Raw genomic sequence first — 13,539 nt, 5'->3', positions numbered from 1 at the left:
AAAGGAAGAAGGAGAAGAAGAAGAAGAGGAAAGAGAGAGAGAGAGAGAGAGAACCTAGGAGAGCAAATCTTAACCGTTTGTGATTCAAAAGCCTAAACCACTCTAAATCTTCCCCTCTTTCATAATCCAAGCTTAGTTTTGAGTGGGGAGCATTGTGGAGAGAGATATTGCCCCTCAAAAATTCGGCCCTTTGTGAGATTTTGGGGTTTTGGGGGTTTCTACCTCCATGGAAGCTTGAGGAACACTCATTCCTCTATTGTGTGATCATTGGTGGTAAGTTTCCACTCTCTTTCACATGATTCTTGGAGATTTGCATGAGTTTAGGGTTAATGAATAGTGTTTTAGGGTTTTTATGAAATGTTGAGTAGATTGGCTATGTTCAAGGAAGAATGAGGCTTAGAGTATGTTGTGAAAAATGCTAGGAATGACATTTAATCGGTAGAAATGAGTTTATAGTGTTATTTTAGTATGCTTTGATGTTTGGAGAAATCTAGGCTTGGAACTATGGATTTCCTTGCATTGTTAGCATTGTTTGATTGTATTCCTTGTGTTGATAGGATTGAGGCAAGAGGACCAAGTGGAGTGACCAACCCTTGGGGTTGTGTGCAATTGAGGAAAGCTCAAAGAGCAAGGTAAACCTTTGGACCTTGTGGTTGATCCCATTGAGTGTTCCACCATACTCCGTTGAGGAGAAATGGTTTATGAGATGTGATATGTAATTATGATAGTGATTGTATGCTCATGCATTGATTCATGCATTGATACATGTTATGATTGATTGATGATTATTGGTTGATGTTTGATTGTTTAAGAGTAATTGAGGAATGATTATAGAAGTAGCAATAATGAATGAGGTAATGGTTGAGGATTGTGATTGAGGTTATGAGTGATAGTATTATGATGAGGATGATTGGTAGGAACTTCCCTTGGAAACAGCCCTATGTGGATCTCCATGTGGTTAGAGCCTAAGAGGAACAGCCCTATGTGGATCCCTCTTGGAGGTTCCTAGATTGAGGAAAGGACTTCCCTTGGAAACAGCCCTATGTGGATCTCCATGTGGTTAGAGCCTAAGAGGAACAGCCCTATGTGGATCCCTCTTGGAGGTTCCTAGATTGAGGAAAGGACTTCCCTTGGAAACAGCCCTATGTGGATCTCCATGTGGTTAGAGCCTAAGAGGAACAGCCCTATGTGGATCCCTCTTGGAGGTTCCTAGATTGAGGAAAGGACTTCCCTTGGAAACAGCCCTAGGTGGATCTCCATGTGGTAAGAGCCTAAGAGAAACAGCCCTTTGAGGATCTCTCTTGGAATAGATTGAGGAAAGGACTTCCCTTGGAAACAGCCCTATGTGGATCTCCATGTGGTAAGAGCCTAAGAGAAACAGCCCATAGTGGATCTCTCTTGGAAGTCCATGTGATGCTTGTGGATAAGAATGTGTTAAGCTATTATGATTATGTGTACATCAAAGTGAACCTTAGGGTGGAGTGATCTCCAAGGACCTCTGGTTTACTGTGATATATTCGTATATCTCACCCCGTGTTGTGGGGCATCATTTCAGGTACTGATAGAGGTGAGGTTGATCGAGGCAAGAAGCATGAGTAGACTGTACCTGATAGCTGGACATGTTGAGTTGCATGCCATTTAGCATTGCTATATGTATATTTTGATGCCACATGATGTATTTTGGAGGACTTAGTGCATGATCATTGTAGTAGTAATGGGTATCTGATACATGGTTACTTGCTTTGATCATGTTCATTTTGTAGCTAAGTCCTTTGGCATGTATATGAGATTTGTAATTAAGACATGATGTAATATTGTAAGTAATGAAGATATTTGTGTATGATGCTTACTGTAAGTTAAATGCATGAATGTATTTTTATGTATTGGATATGTTGAGCTGGAAAGTCAATTAGGTACCTTGTGCTAAGTTGGGAAACGTTGAGAAAACAAAGGTTATGCTGCCCAATTTCTGTTAAATCAATGATGAGAGGATGAGAGTTAAGCAATGATATAGGGATATCACAAGCTTGTTAAATAGGTTGTAAAATGTGTAGGATTGATTCCCCAAGAAAGATGCATGAAAAATATGAGTATAGGAAATTGCCCAGAAGAGGGGGCTTAAGCCTGCAAATGGAGGCTTAAGCCTGCTCAGGGGGCTTAAGCGCCCATGAGGGGGCTTAAGCGCCCTGATGCACCTGTGAAGACCAAAAGCTTTCTGCCGCCTGGGGCTTTAGCGCCCAAAATGGGGGCTTAAGCGCCCAGGTAGCGCGCTTAAGCGCCCTGGAGCGAGCTTAAGCGCCCTTGGTGGCTAAAAAATGTAAATTCCCTCTGTCTGTGGGCGCTTAAGCGCCCTGGAGAGCGCTTAAGCGCCCTGCCCGCGTAGTTTTCAGCATACACCTGAGTTAGTAAAATTGTCATAACTTGAGCTACAGAGCTCCAAATGAGGAGCGGTTTGAAGCCACAGGTAGCTAATGAAGAAACCTACAATATAGTAGAAGTATTGAACTAAAAAAGAAGTAAATTAATGGTTTAAAAATAGGAAATGAACATGATGTTAAGCTTAATTTATCTGTTTCCGCAAGGTAATATGGTTATGATCACGAAATTGGGTATTATAAGTTCGGTACGTTTTAAAATGAAAAATTTATCCGGATTTTAATGGAACCCATGTGATTGTAACTGCGCTTAATATCATAATGCGATGTTAACAAACCGGTTCTAGAACGGGGTGTTACACGGTACAGTTAGGAATGGCTTATAAGAATTAATTGGTACTACCTATACTAACAAGATGCATCTACTTTTCGGTAGCCCGGATCGGAAGAACTCCACAGTTAAGCGTGCTTGACTTGGAGCAATTATGGGATGGGTGAGCTCCTGGGAAGTTTTCCCGGGAAGTGTGCGAGTGAGGACAAAGCACACTGAAAAGTCTCGTGTTAGTGTGTGGGGACAGTCATTGATTCTTGCAAGTTTTCAGGCGTTACAAGTGGTATCAGAGCAGGGCCTCTCATCCAGTACGGTGTGGTTCGAGGACGAACCAGGCGGAAGCTGGTGGGCATGTAACATCCCGGGCACGAGGGCGGGGAGTGATCGCCGGTGCTCAAGGGCACGGACAAGGAGCGGCTCCTGGCAGGCTACTAGGGACGGGGGTACATGAATGAATCGAATCAACACCCGAAAGAGAGGGATTCCAGAGACTGTGCTGGTATGGGACGGTACAGTTAGGAATGGCTTATAAGAATTAATTGGTACTACCTATACTAACTAGATGCATCTACTTTTCGGTAGCCCGGATCGGAAGAACTCCACAATTAAGCGTGCTTGACTTGGAGCAATTCTGGGATGGGTGACCTCCTGGGAAGTTTTCCCGGGAAGTGTGCGAGTGAGGCCAAAGCACACTGAAAAGTCTCGTGTTAGTGTGTAGGGACAGTCATTGATTCTTGCAAGTGGTCGGGCGTTACAGAGGTTATGGTAGAAGACCCGCACCATCAGCTCTGAATACGGACACAACATCTCAGCCAACACCCTCAGATGTGTCGCCTCCAACACCGCCACAATATGAAATCCCTCTGCCATAAAAATTGTGTATCCAATGATTTTGGAAGACATATGGGCCGGTTCAAATGGTCACGTACAAATGCAGCGTGAACCGAGTGGTCATCCTCAAACAGGTATCCAAATGGGAGGTCGACAATATCAGGCTCTTCATCTTATGGCCTTGACGAAGAAGGCCGGTCTTGTCATTGCTTCGTGCGTCTCTCACCTTCGGCATTGCTTGGTCTTCTGCGGCCCGCCATTTTTACAAAATACCTACAATGAAAGTGGAAACATAAGACAAGAAAGGTAAATCTTTGCACTCACAACCACACAAAATAAATGGACAAGAATAGTTTAGTCCTATTATAGACCTCAACTCTCTAATTCTGACCACTATGATTATGCTCTTAGTGCTTTAAAAAAAACGCAAAATCATGAAAAAGGTGAAAATCTCCGAATCCCTAAAGTTTATCTTCATGAATCAATATGAAAAACTCAAGAGGAACAACATTCTACCATAAAACAGAGACAAAACACCAAAGTGTATAAATAACATGTGTACAGAAAAAAAAAAAAACATAAAATATAATGCAAGTTACAAAACCTTACCTAGCATGTTTCACGAATTAGGGCATTTTTATGGTGCAATCCACACGCCTGGGGGAGGGGTTTGGGTTGTTCTTCTGGAGGAGATCCTAATTTGGGGTTTGAGAAAGGGGTTTAATCGACTAGGGTTTCAATAAACCCCCTGCCAAATGGGGGGTTTTTTAAAAAACATTTCCATCGCCTTTTAATCGACTAAATAATTGTTGTAGTCGATTAAAAATCCCGAAATTTAATCGATTAAAGAGATTTTTAATCGATTAAATATCGTGTCAATGCAATTTTTGAACTTTGACCATTTAATCGACTAAACCTTCAAGTTAGTCGATTAAAGAAGGGCAGATTTGTGGATAATTCTGGATGAGGAACAAATTGGTTATTAATTAATTAATGAGGGACAAAAGAGTCAAAAAACCTTGAATATTTGTAGTATTGATTATCATTTAATTGGTAATGTAAATAGTTATTTTGTAACGTCAAGTTATATTAATGAAAAATTGTGATAACCCAAGACAAATAATAATAGTTAAATTATTAAAAGTAATAAGAATATTTATCTCTCTGAGTATTATAATATTAAATGCCTTGAATTAGAATGACTCAGTAAACTTATTCGATAAATAAGAATGAGTCAATAACGAGTAAACATAATTTATTTGATTGGATAAGATGAGTAGAAAATCATAAGAGCACAACATTCCGAAATCATAAGAGTACAAAATTGAAAATAATCCTAGGAAAAAAAAGAAAAGAAACAAATAATCCTAAGAAAAAAATAATAATTACGAGAAGAAAAGGAAAGTAATTTTATAAGGAAACCATTCTTCAAAGAGCCCAATTTGCAAAAGGAAAACTCGAAAATGGTGATTGGGTAGGGGTTTCGCCTAAGGGGAGAGCTGTGGCCGTCGCCGATGCTCCGTGACCGGCTAACCAGATCGGGGATGGGCCCCCTTGGCGTTGGCGGTTCTGTTTCGACTTCTGACGGTCAACCTAAGGGCACATGCTTAGTAGAACGTTGAAGATTCTCTGGTCGGGTCCGCTAAGGGCACATGCTTCCTTGGTGAAAGTAATGGTTGGCGGTTCGTCTCCTCCCCTTCATTTTGCTTTTGTCATTTTTTGTTTTGTTTTGTGGAGAAAACCTCGTCGATTATCCGATTGGAAATTAGTGTCGAGTTGAGTTGGCTCCTTCTGTGTTTTTTGACCGAAAAAGAACATTTGTGGGATGCAAAGCATGGTTCAACTTCAGAACTTGTCCTGGTTGATGATGAAAATAGCCGTCACATCTGTTAACTGGGGCTCTTGATGCGGTTGGAAACAACAAACAGTTGAGGACAAGGTGACCTTCATGGTGTTCTAATCTGTAAAGGGTTGATTTTAATCTGTAGAGGGTGAGTTGGGGCGAGCTTTCAGCTATTGTGGCGCTGCTTGAGCTAGGTGCTGCTGATTTTATTGGCTACAGCTGCCTTTTTTCGTCTGTTGGTATGTGTGTTCGTGACTTCATGCTTTAGATTTTTCCTTCTAGTTGTTTGCTGGTGTGTTGGTTCACAGCTGCTGCTCTTGAAATCTTCAGGAATTATGCGACTTGGTCGGTTGGTATCTCCTTGGTTTTCTTATGTTCTTCTGAATGTGCTGGTTTTTATTTTTTTTATTTCTTGATTTTCTTTTGGTAGCCTCTGATCTTTCAGTTCTGGTATCTTGTATTCTGATCTGGTACTCTGATCTTCCTGTTCTGATATTCTGATCTGGTTCTGGGGGAGTAACTTTTCTTCATGTGGGAAAGAAACCCAGGTAGACTGGTAGTGTTGGATGTGTCTCTTCGGTTTCTTGTCTTTTTGAGTCTGGTTTTCCTTTTTCTTTTTGTTTTTTTTGTAGATGTGGGTTCCGGACCTTTTAGAAAACACTTGAAGCATGGCTTTGCAGCCAAATAAATAGATGAGAAGTTTTTCGATAGCTCTTAGTAGAGAAGAGGGAATCGGAGTTTATCGTTTCCAATGTACGGCGCCAATAAATTGTTGGTGGTTCATAAATGTATCCTATGGAGGGTAGAATATGTCAATTTAGAGGTGCTCATAGTGGCAATGGTAGAGACTAAAGCACTGTAGAGGCTTCCCATGGTGCTGCATATCAAAGGGGGAAGTGTGTGTGACAGATTAGAGTGCTCTACAAATGTGCAGAGTAACAACTCTTGAGTTGCTTAGAGAAGAAGATGATCCTTTTCCATGTGTGAGTGGAGGTATTTAGAGAAGGGATCCCTCTATTAAGCGTAGAAGAGAGAAAATTGAGAGTTGTCACCTAGCCTTGTCCTGTCAAGGAGACAAGACATGTTGCCCTACTGTCAGTGCACAGTGAACAGCAGTGTGGGATAAAAGAGGAAAACCTAATGATGAGCCTTTATGGGGTTATGTATCCTTTTGATGATAAAACTTCCAAATGTTTGATACTTGTTTTTTGTCATTTTAGGCATGGATACAATGGACTGAAGACAACATTTTCTATCTCATTGATCAAGGAATATATGATCCTAGCCTTCATAAGTATATTTTAAGGTCCTTACTCATAGGACTTTTGTGTGTACAAGAATTTGCTGCAGACAGGCCTAGTATGTCTGCTGTAATTTCTATGCTTAACAATGAGAATCTTGATCTTCCTTCTCCAAAGCAACCTGCATACATACAGAATGTGTTGAGTTCAGTGTCCTCTGTTGAAAGCAATGGATTGTACTCCCTCAACACTGTTAGTGTTTCAGACATCAGTGTGGCAGATAGCAAACTAGAGCTTTGTTAAAGGTTGTTGTTACTGCCAATTAAGGCGTGTTGAATTGAAAAAATGGTTGTTGGAACTTGGAACATTTTAAGTATAACCTTTTCTTTTGTCAAGGAATATATATAACATGGCAGAGTAATATAAGGAGATGTTTGAAGTTTTGCTGATTAAAATGGTTATATGGATTTATTGGAAATTAATAATTAATTAATAAATGCGACCCAATAATTTTCAATAAATTTTAATCATTAGATTGACGAAAATCAACGGAAATCAGGTTAGTTGCAAATGTGGTAAAAAGTTTTAGTGGTAAGTATATCCTATCCCTTAAAGGATATAATTATATATTATTTTAAGTGAAACCACTGTATTTTGGTATATATATTTTTATTTTATTTTATTCTGCACAACACTCTTTCTATCCTTCTAATTTTGTGAAGAAGAGAGAATCTAAACATCAACATTAACATCAACAACACCTTTATCCCAAATTAATTGGGGTCGGTGGTAGATGAACTCAAATGAAAGATACAAAAAAGTTGAAAAAAGAAACATAAAAGTAAAAATAAAAATAAATAAATAGAATAGTAATAATATATATATATATAGGGAGAGATCATTTGACTCCAGAGTAAGATTTAACTAAATCCTAAACCCTAAACCCTATATATATATATATATATATATATATATATATATATATATATATATATATATATATATATATAAGTAAAAAAAGAAAGGGGAAAGAAGAAGAGGGGAAACAAAGGATTAAAAAGGGACTATCTGGAACATAGGAATAGCAACGGGTCTAACCCTCCACAATGTTTATAGCTTTTCTTCCCTCCATTATTAAATCTTGTTTTACTACCTTTCCCCAAGTAAGTTTCAGTATACCTCTACCTCTTTTTGTGTTGAGCTCTTGGTAACAAACTTTTGTTCTTACGGGAGCATCCAGAAGCCTTCTCATTACGTGCCCAAACCACCTCAATTTATGTTCTCTCATCTTCTCAGTCACCGGTAGTACTCCTACCTTTCGTCGAATATCTTCATTTCTTATCTTATCCATTCTCGTATAACCACACATCCACCTTAACATCCTCATATCTGCTACTCTCTCTTTATGCTCATGTTGCCTATGTGCTAGTCAGCGTTCAGCTCCATATAGCATTGCAGGTCTTACTGCTGTTTTATAGAATTTTCCTTTTAACTTAAGGGAGATTTTGCGGTCACACAAAAACCCATATGCACCGCGCCATTTCATCCACGCTGCTCTGATTCTATGACATACACTTTTCTAATTATTTTACTTGCTTGTAACTCCCTATTGATATCGAATAAAACAAATCTTGGTTTTTGATTCCCATGTGATGGACCCGGAAGATGGGGGACATGGCAAGTCTCCGCTTGGATATATATGTATAAATATAATTTCTTTTTTCAACGATGCAAACAGTTCACCGAGTATTGACAAGTTTATGCCGACTAGAACAACCCAAATTAATCTATCTTATCAATTCTAAAACTTTTGTTGTATATTTCTGAAGCGTTTTTTATTCTTATACATCAATCCTGTTTGAACTAATCGTATGCAAAATTAGATTTTTATTTTCCGTTACAGTTATGGTATGAAAGTTCCACGTTATGAACTCTTTCAAATTATTTAAAATTTTCGCCAATAACCTATTTTGACTTCGAAAACCAATTATTTTATCTTAAAATAGTTGCTTACGGTTGAAGATTGAATTGGAAAATTCTTGCAAACCACCAAAAACCCTAACTTCTTATTATTACTTTTCTATAGAGTCTAATTATCTCTTTGAGACAAGTCAAAACTATAAGATTAATTTTTAGTCGGAACTTTGGCACAATCAAAGTTTCTCGTCCCTCCCCAAAAATGTATTGATAAGAATCGAATTTAGATTCTTTCTTCACTCTACTAAGCCTGTGTTGCTAAATGAGCTATACCCATTGTATGCTTCTTTATTTTTTTTAATATGTAATAAAACTTAATATATCTGAGTATACATGATTCTAAAAATTCAATTTTTATATATTTTCCAAACAAGTATTTTTTTTTTTCTTTATGAAGAAGTATAATTTTAGTATAATCGAATTTATATATATCGTAAGATTAGAGAGTACCTCCTTTAAAAAAACTACTAATAATATGTTTGAATTAGATTAACTTTTAGGGAAAAATGACTCTACCTTATGTTTTCTGAGGATCTATAAATATTATAAGAAAATACTTCACTGTGATAAACAATTCTCTCAATAAAGAATAATTTTAAATAGTATAAATTACATCACTTTTTTTCTCAGGTTAGTATTGTAACTACCAGGGGAGGCTTCAAGCAAAAAAAATATTTAATAATTCTTCTATTGCCCAGCAAGGCAACAAAATAATTTATTTACTAAATTCCAGTGTAGAAGAAAAGATAGATATTTACTAGATCTATAATCCATCATCGTTATCATAGTGTTTTGAATACATTGAATTCATGCTGTAATGGATTTCAAAAGCTGCAAAAATTTGTTGTATGTTTTTATTATCGTGAGTTGCTATATTTTAGATGTTGAAGGTATTGCCAAAGACAGCATCACATCACATCAATTCCTCAGGGACCCTGAAACTCTTAGCTCCAATGGTGGAAACTTCACCTTGGGGTTCTTCAGCTCTGACTCTACAAATCGCTATGTAGGAATTTGGTGGAAGTTCAACCTCACTGTCACATGGGTGGCTAATAGAAACCAACCACTGAATGATTCTTCTGGGGTTGTTACAATATCTGAAGACGGCAATCTTGTGGTATTGAATGGGAAGAAACAGGTTGTTTGGTCATCAAATGTGTCCAATATTGCATCCAATTCTACTTTCCAACTTTCAGATTATGGAAGCCTTCTCTTGCTGGATAACACAACAGGAAACACCATATGGGAGAGTTTCAACAATCCCTCAAATACTTTGTTACCCCGTATGAAAATTAGAAGCAACAAAATAACAGGTGACAAATTAGAACTTACATCATGGAAAAGCCTTTCTGATCCATCCATTGGAAGCTTTTCTGCTAGTGTTGAACGCCTACAGATTCCTGAAGTGTTCATTTGGAATGGAACTCAACCATACTGGCGCAGTGGTCCATGGAATGGTCAACTTTTTCTAGGGATACCAAACATGGGAACTTCGTATCTTAGTGGTTTTCAAGTTCAAGATGATGGGAATGGAACCATTGATGTATCTTTTACAGCATATGGGATGGGACCCTTAATGTATACCTTGAATTCCCAAGGCCAATTGGTGGAAAATCATTGGTATGATGAGCAATGGCAAGTTCCATGGACTAATCACCAATCAGATTGTGATGTTTATGGTATATGTGGGGCATTTGCAAGCTGTAATTCAGAGAGTTCGCCAATATGTAGCTGTTTGATAGGGTTTGAGCCAAGAAACAAAGAGGAATGGAATAGACAAAACTGGACTAATGGATGTGTTAGAAGCACACCTCTGCAATGTGAAAGGACCAACAATCAAAACACAAGTGTGGACAGCAATAAAGCAGATGGGTTTTTGACATTGCAGATGATCAAAGTTCCTGATTTTGCACAAGGGTCATCATCTGTTACACAAGACACATGCAGAAGCGGGTGCTTGGAGAATTGCTCTTGCATTGCATATGCATATGATAATGCAATTGGCTGTATGTCTTGGAATAGGGATCTAATTGATATTCAACAATTCCCAAGTGGAGGAACTGATCTATACATTCGTGTAGCCAATACAGAACTTGGTATGCCAGGTATGAACAAAAATTTAGATATAGTCCTTTAACTTGACCTTATTTATTTTCTTTAGGCATAAATTCTTCAATTATAAATTTTAAATTTTCATGTTCCCTGAATTGCCGATCCCAACTAATTTGGGAAAAATGTGTTTTTGATATTGATGTTCTTGAATTGCAGACAAAGGGCGAAACATAAAAGTCATCATTATAGTTACAGTGGTAATAGCAACTTTCATAATTTTCACTTGTGCGTATGTCATTTGGAGAAGGAAAAAGAAGAATTCTCCAATTATTCGATTTAACAAAGGTGTAACATCTAAATCTAAAGAACTCGCAAATGACAAAGTAATTGGAGAATTATCACAAGCTAAGCTACAGGAGCTATTACAATTTAGCTTTGAAAAGCTTGCAAGTGCCACAAACTACTTCCACTCATCCAACAAACTTGGCCAGGGTGGTTTCGGTCCAGTATACAAGGTATATTAGATCTAGCAAAGTTAATCATGTTTGTAGTCATTGTTTATGGTTTCTGTTTAATGATATTATATTGCAGGGGAAACTGCAAGATGGTAAGGAAATAGCAGTTAAAAGACTTTCCAGAGCATCTGGACAAGGTCTAGAAGAATTCATGAATGAAGTTTTGGTAATTTCTAAACTTCAACACCGCAATCTTGTAAAACTTCTTGGCTGCTGTATTGAAGGAGAAGAAAAGATGCTGATATATGAGTACATGCCAAATAGAAGTTTGGATGCATATGTGTTTGGTTAGTTCTTTTGATGGCCCTTTTGTATCTGTCTCATATGCAGATCAAAGCTTTCATGTATTACTTTATTAATCATATATAATTTTCTTTTCCTAAACTATGATCCATGGTTTCACAGTTAGTGATTTTTCTTGAAAGCATTCTAATATGGGCTTGCTAGAAAGCACAAGTTCAAAATAATAGGCTATCTTCTGGTTTTTACTTTTGCAGATCCATCAAAAAATGAACTCCTAGATTGGAGAAAGCGCTTTAGCATAATAGAAGGAATAGCTAGAGGGTTGCTTTATCTTCATAGAGATTCAAGGCTAAAAATCATACATAGAGATTTGAAGGCAAGTAATATCTTGCTAGATGAGGAACTAAATCCAAAAATATCAGACTTTGGTATGGCAAGAATCTTTGGAGGGAGTGAAGATCAAGCCAATACCCAAAGGGTTGTGGGAACCTAGTAAGTACACCTTCTTTGTCCACATTATAATAGCATACTTGAATATCAAATTGTGTTGCATTTCAATGCAGTGGCTATATGTCTCCTGAATATGCAATGCAAGGACAGTTTTCTGAAAAATCAGATGTCTTTAGCTTTGGAGTTTTGCTACTGGAGATTGTTTGTGGAAGACGAAACTCAAGCTTTTATGACAATGAAAATTCTCTTACCCTCTTGGGACTTGTAAGTCTCTAAAATTCATCCCTGGCATAATTATGGAAGTTTTGTACTCTTTTTTCTGATAAAACTTCAAACTAATTGATTTTTGTTTCATTTTTAGGTCTGGATACAATGGAAGGAAGAAAATGTTTTATCTTTAGTAGATCCAGGAATATATGATCCTAGCCTTGAAAAGAAAATTATGAGGTGCATACACATAGGACTTTTGTGTGTACAAGAATTTGCAACAGACAGGCCCAATATGGCTGCAGTAATTTCTATGCTTAACAGTGAGATTGTGGATCTTCCTCCTCCAAGGCAACCTGCCTTCATCCTGAGGCAGAATATGCTTAGTTCACTATCCTCTGATGAAAGCCTTAGATTGCATTCCATCAACAATGTCAGTATTACAGACATCCATGGCAGATAGCAAACTTGGAGCTCTGAGTAAACAATTCAAAGCCAGTGCTGACAATACCGAAATCGTTAAGATTGTTGGAACTTTGTATGGATGTCTTTTTCATTAATAGAGAATGAGGTACCAGATGCTTTAAGGCTCTCTAACTAGTGATAGACCAGATGCCAGATGCTTTAAGGCCAACCGACCGGATGCCAGTGCAAGCATTTACACACCAAACTTCATGTAACATTCTAATTTATTTGAGTTGTCGCGATGGTTTCCTTTAGCGACTAGAATCATAGTGTTATGGAGCGGCTTCAAATAAATTGTAAATCTTGGATGATACAGAGTTCGGACAATAATATAGATTCTGGTGGTTGCGAGCTTTATGCCAACGATGCTATTTTGGGGGGAAGTTTATGGTGGGAGATGATAGTGTGTGACAATATCCAATCAATCACTGAATGCGAACTGTATGGTTTAAAGCACTCCTTCTGGGTTTTACTTGGGTTATTCACAGTTTGAGAGAGTACTTGGAAAAGGCTTCTTGACTCGTGTGCTCAGAATAAAGGTCTACTGAGCATACTATTGTCCGACCAAAAAAGAGTAATATCATGGTCATCAAATTATAATATTTAATGTTACACTCCTCTCCCCCCGATGATATGTTGACTTTTTGGTTAGAATTTAGCTCCAATTTGTTGATAGCATGTTTGTTTGTAGCGTTTGACTGTTTAGTTTTCATTGGGCTTGGCCTTCCATTTTTATCAAAAAAAAAATTATAATATTTAAATAAGACTCCAGGTGTGAGCTTCCGAAGCAAATTTTTAATATTGAAGAATAATTTGAAGTAAAAAAAATAAAGTCACATTTGGTGAAAAAAGAGTTAAAATGACAGTTAAGGAGTAAAAATACTGGTAAATAAAATTACTCGAAAAGTGAAAGTAAAGTTAAAAATATGACTGGAAAAATATTCTAGTTTATCGGGTAAAGTTTGGTATTGAATGAAGGTATGTAGATAGATAAGTGATTATTGAGTTA

General features: G+C 37.5%; 1 protein-coding gene across 1 annotated transcript; it reads left to right on the top strand.

Moving 5' to 3' along the window:
• Positions 1–3,592: 3,592 nt before the first annotated feature.
• LOC133287557 (G-type lectin S-receptor-like serine/threonine-protein kinase At1g11330) lies at positions 3,593–13,201 on the top strand. The gene is made up of 8 exons (XM_061485188.1): positions 3,593–3,843; positions 5,663–5,725; positions 9,529–10,703; positions 10,867–11,165; positions 11,242–11,452; positions 11,663–11,900; positions 11,972–12,122; positions 12,220–13,201. The coding sequence occupies exons 1-8, from the start codon at positions 3,593–3,595 to the stop codon at positions 12,526–12,528; spliced, it is 2,697 nt and encodes an 898-aa protein (XP_061341172.1). The 3' UTR covers positions 12,529–13,201.
• Positions 13,202–13,539: the final 338 nt, after the last annotated feature.

The sequence above is a fragment of the Gastrolobium bilobum genome, unplaced genomic scaffold, assembly GCF_033153095.1.
Source record: "Gastrolobium bilobum isolate Gb01-03AN ecotype WA unplaced genomic scaffold, APGP_CSIRO_Gbil_v1 utg11616, whole genome shotgun sequence".
Classification (NCBI taxonomy): domain Eukaryota; kingdom Viridiplantae; phylum Streptophyta; class Magnoliopsida; order Fabales; family Fabaceae; genus Gastrolobium; species Gastrolobium bilobum.
The sequence above is the reverse complement of the archived record's forward strand: the minus strand, read 5'-3'. Positions and strand labels throughout refer to the sequence as shown.

Bases quoted from the DNA above. Each gene is read 5' to 3' on its own strand.
- LOC133287557 (XM_061485188.1), top strand. From the start codon at position 3,593: ATGATTTTGGAAGACATATGGGCCGGTTCAAATGGTCACGTACAAATG. The intron at 5,726-9,528 runs GTCGGTTGGTAT...TCAATTCCTCAG, and splicing joins TTCAGGAATTATGCGACTTG to GGACCCTGAAACTCTTAGCT. The intron at 10,704-10,866 runs GTATGAACAAAA...CTTGAATTGCAG, and splicing joins TACAGAACTTGGTATGCCAG to ACAAAGGGCGAAACATAAAA.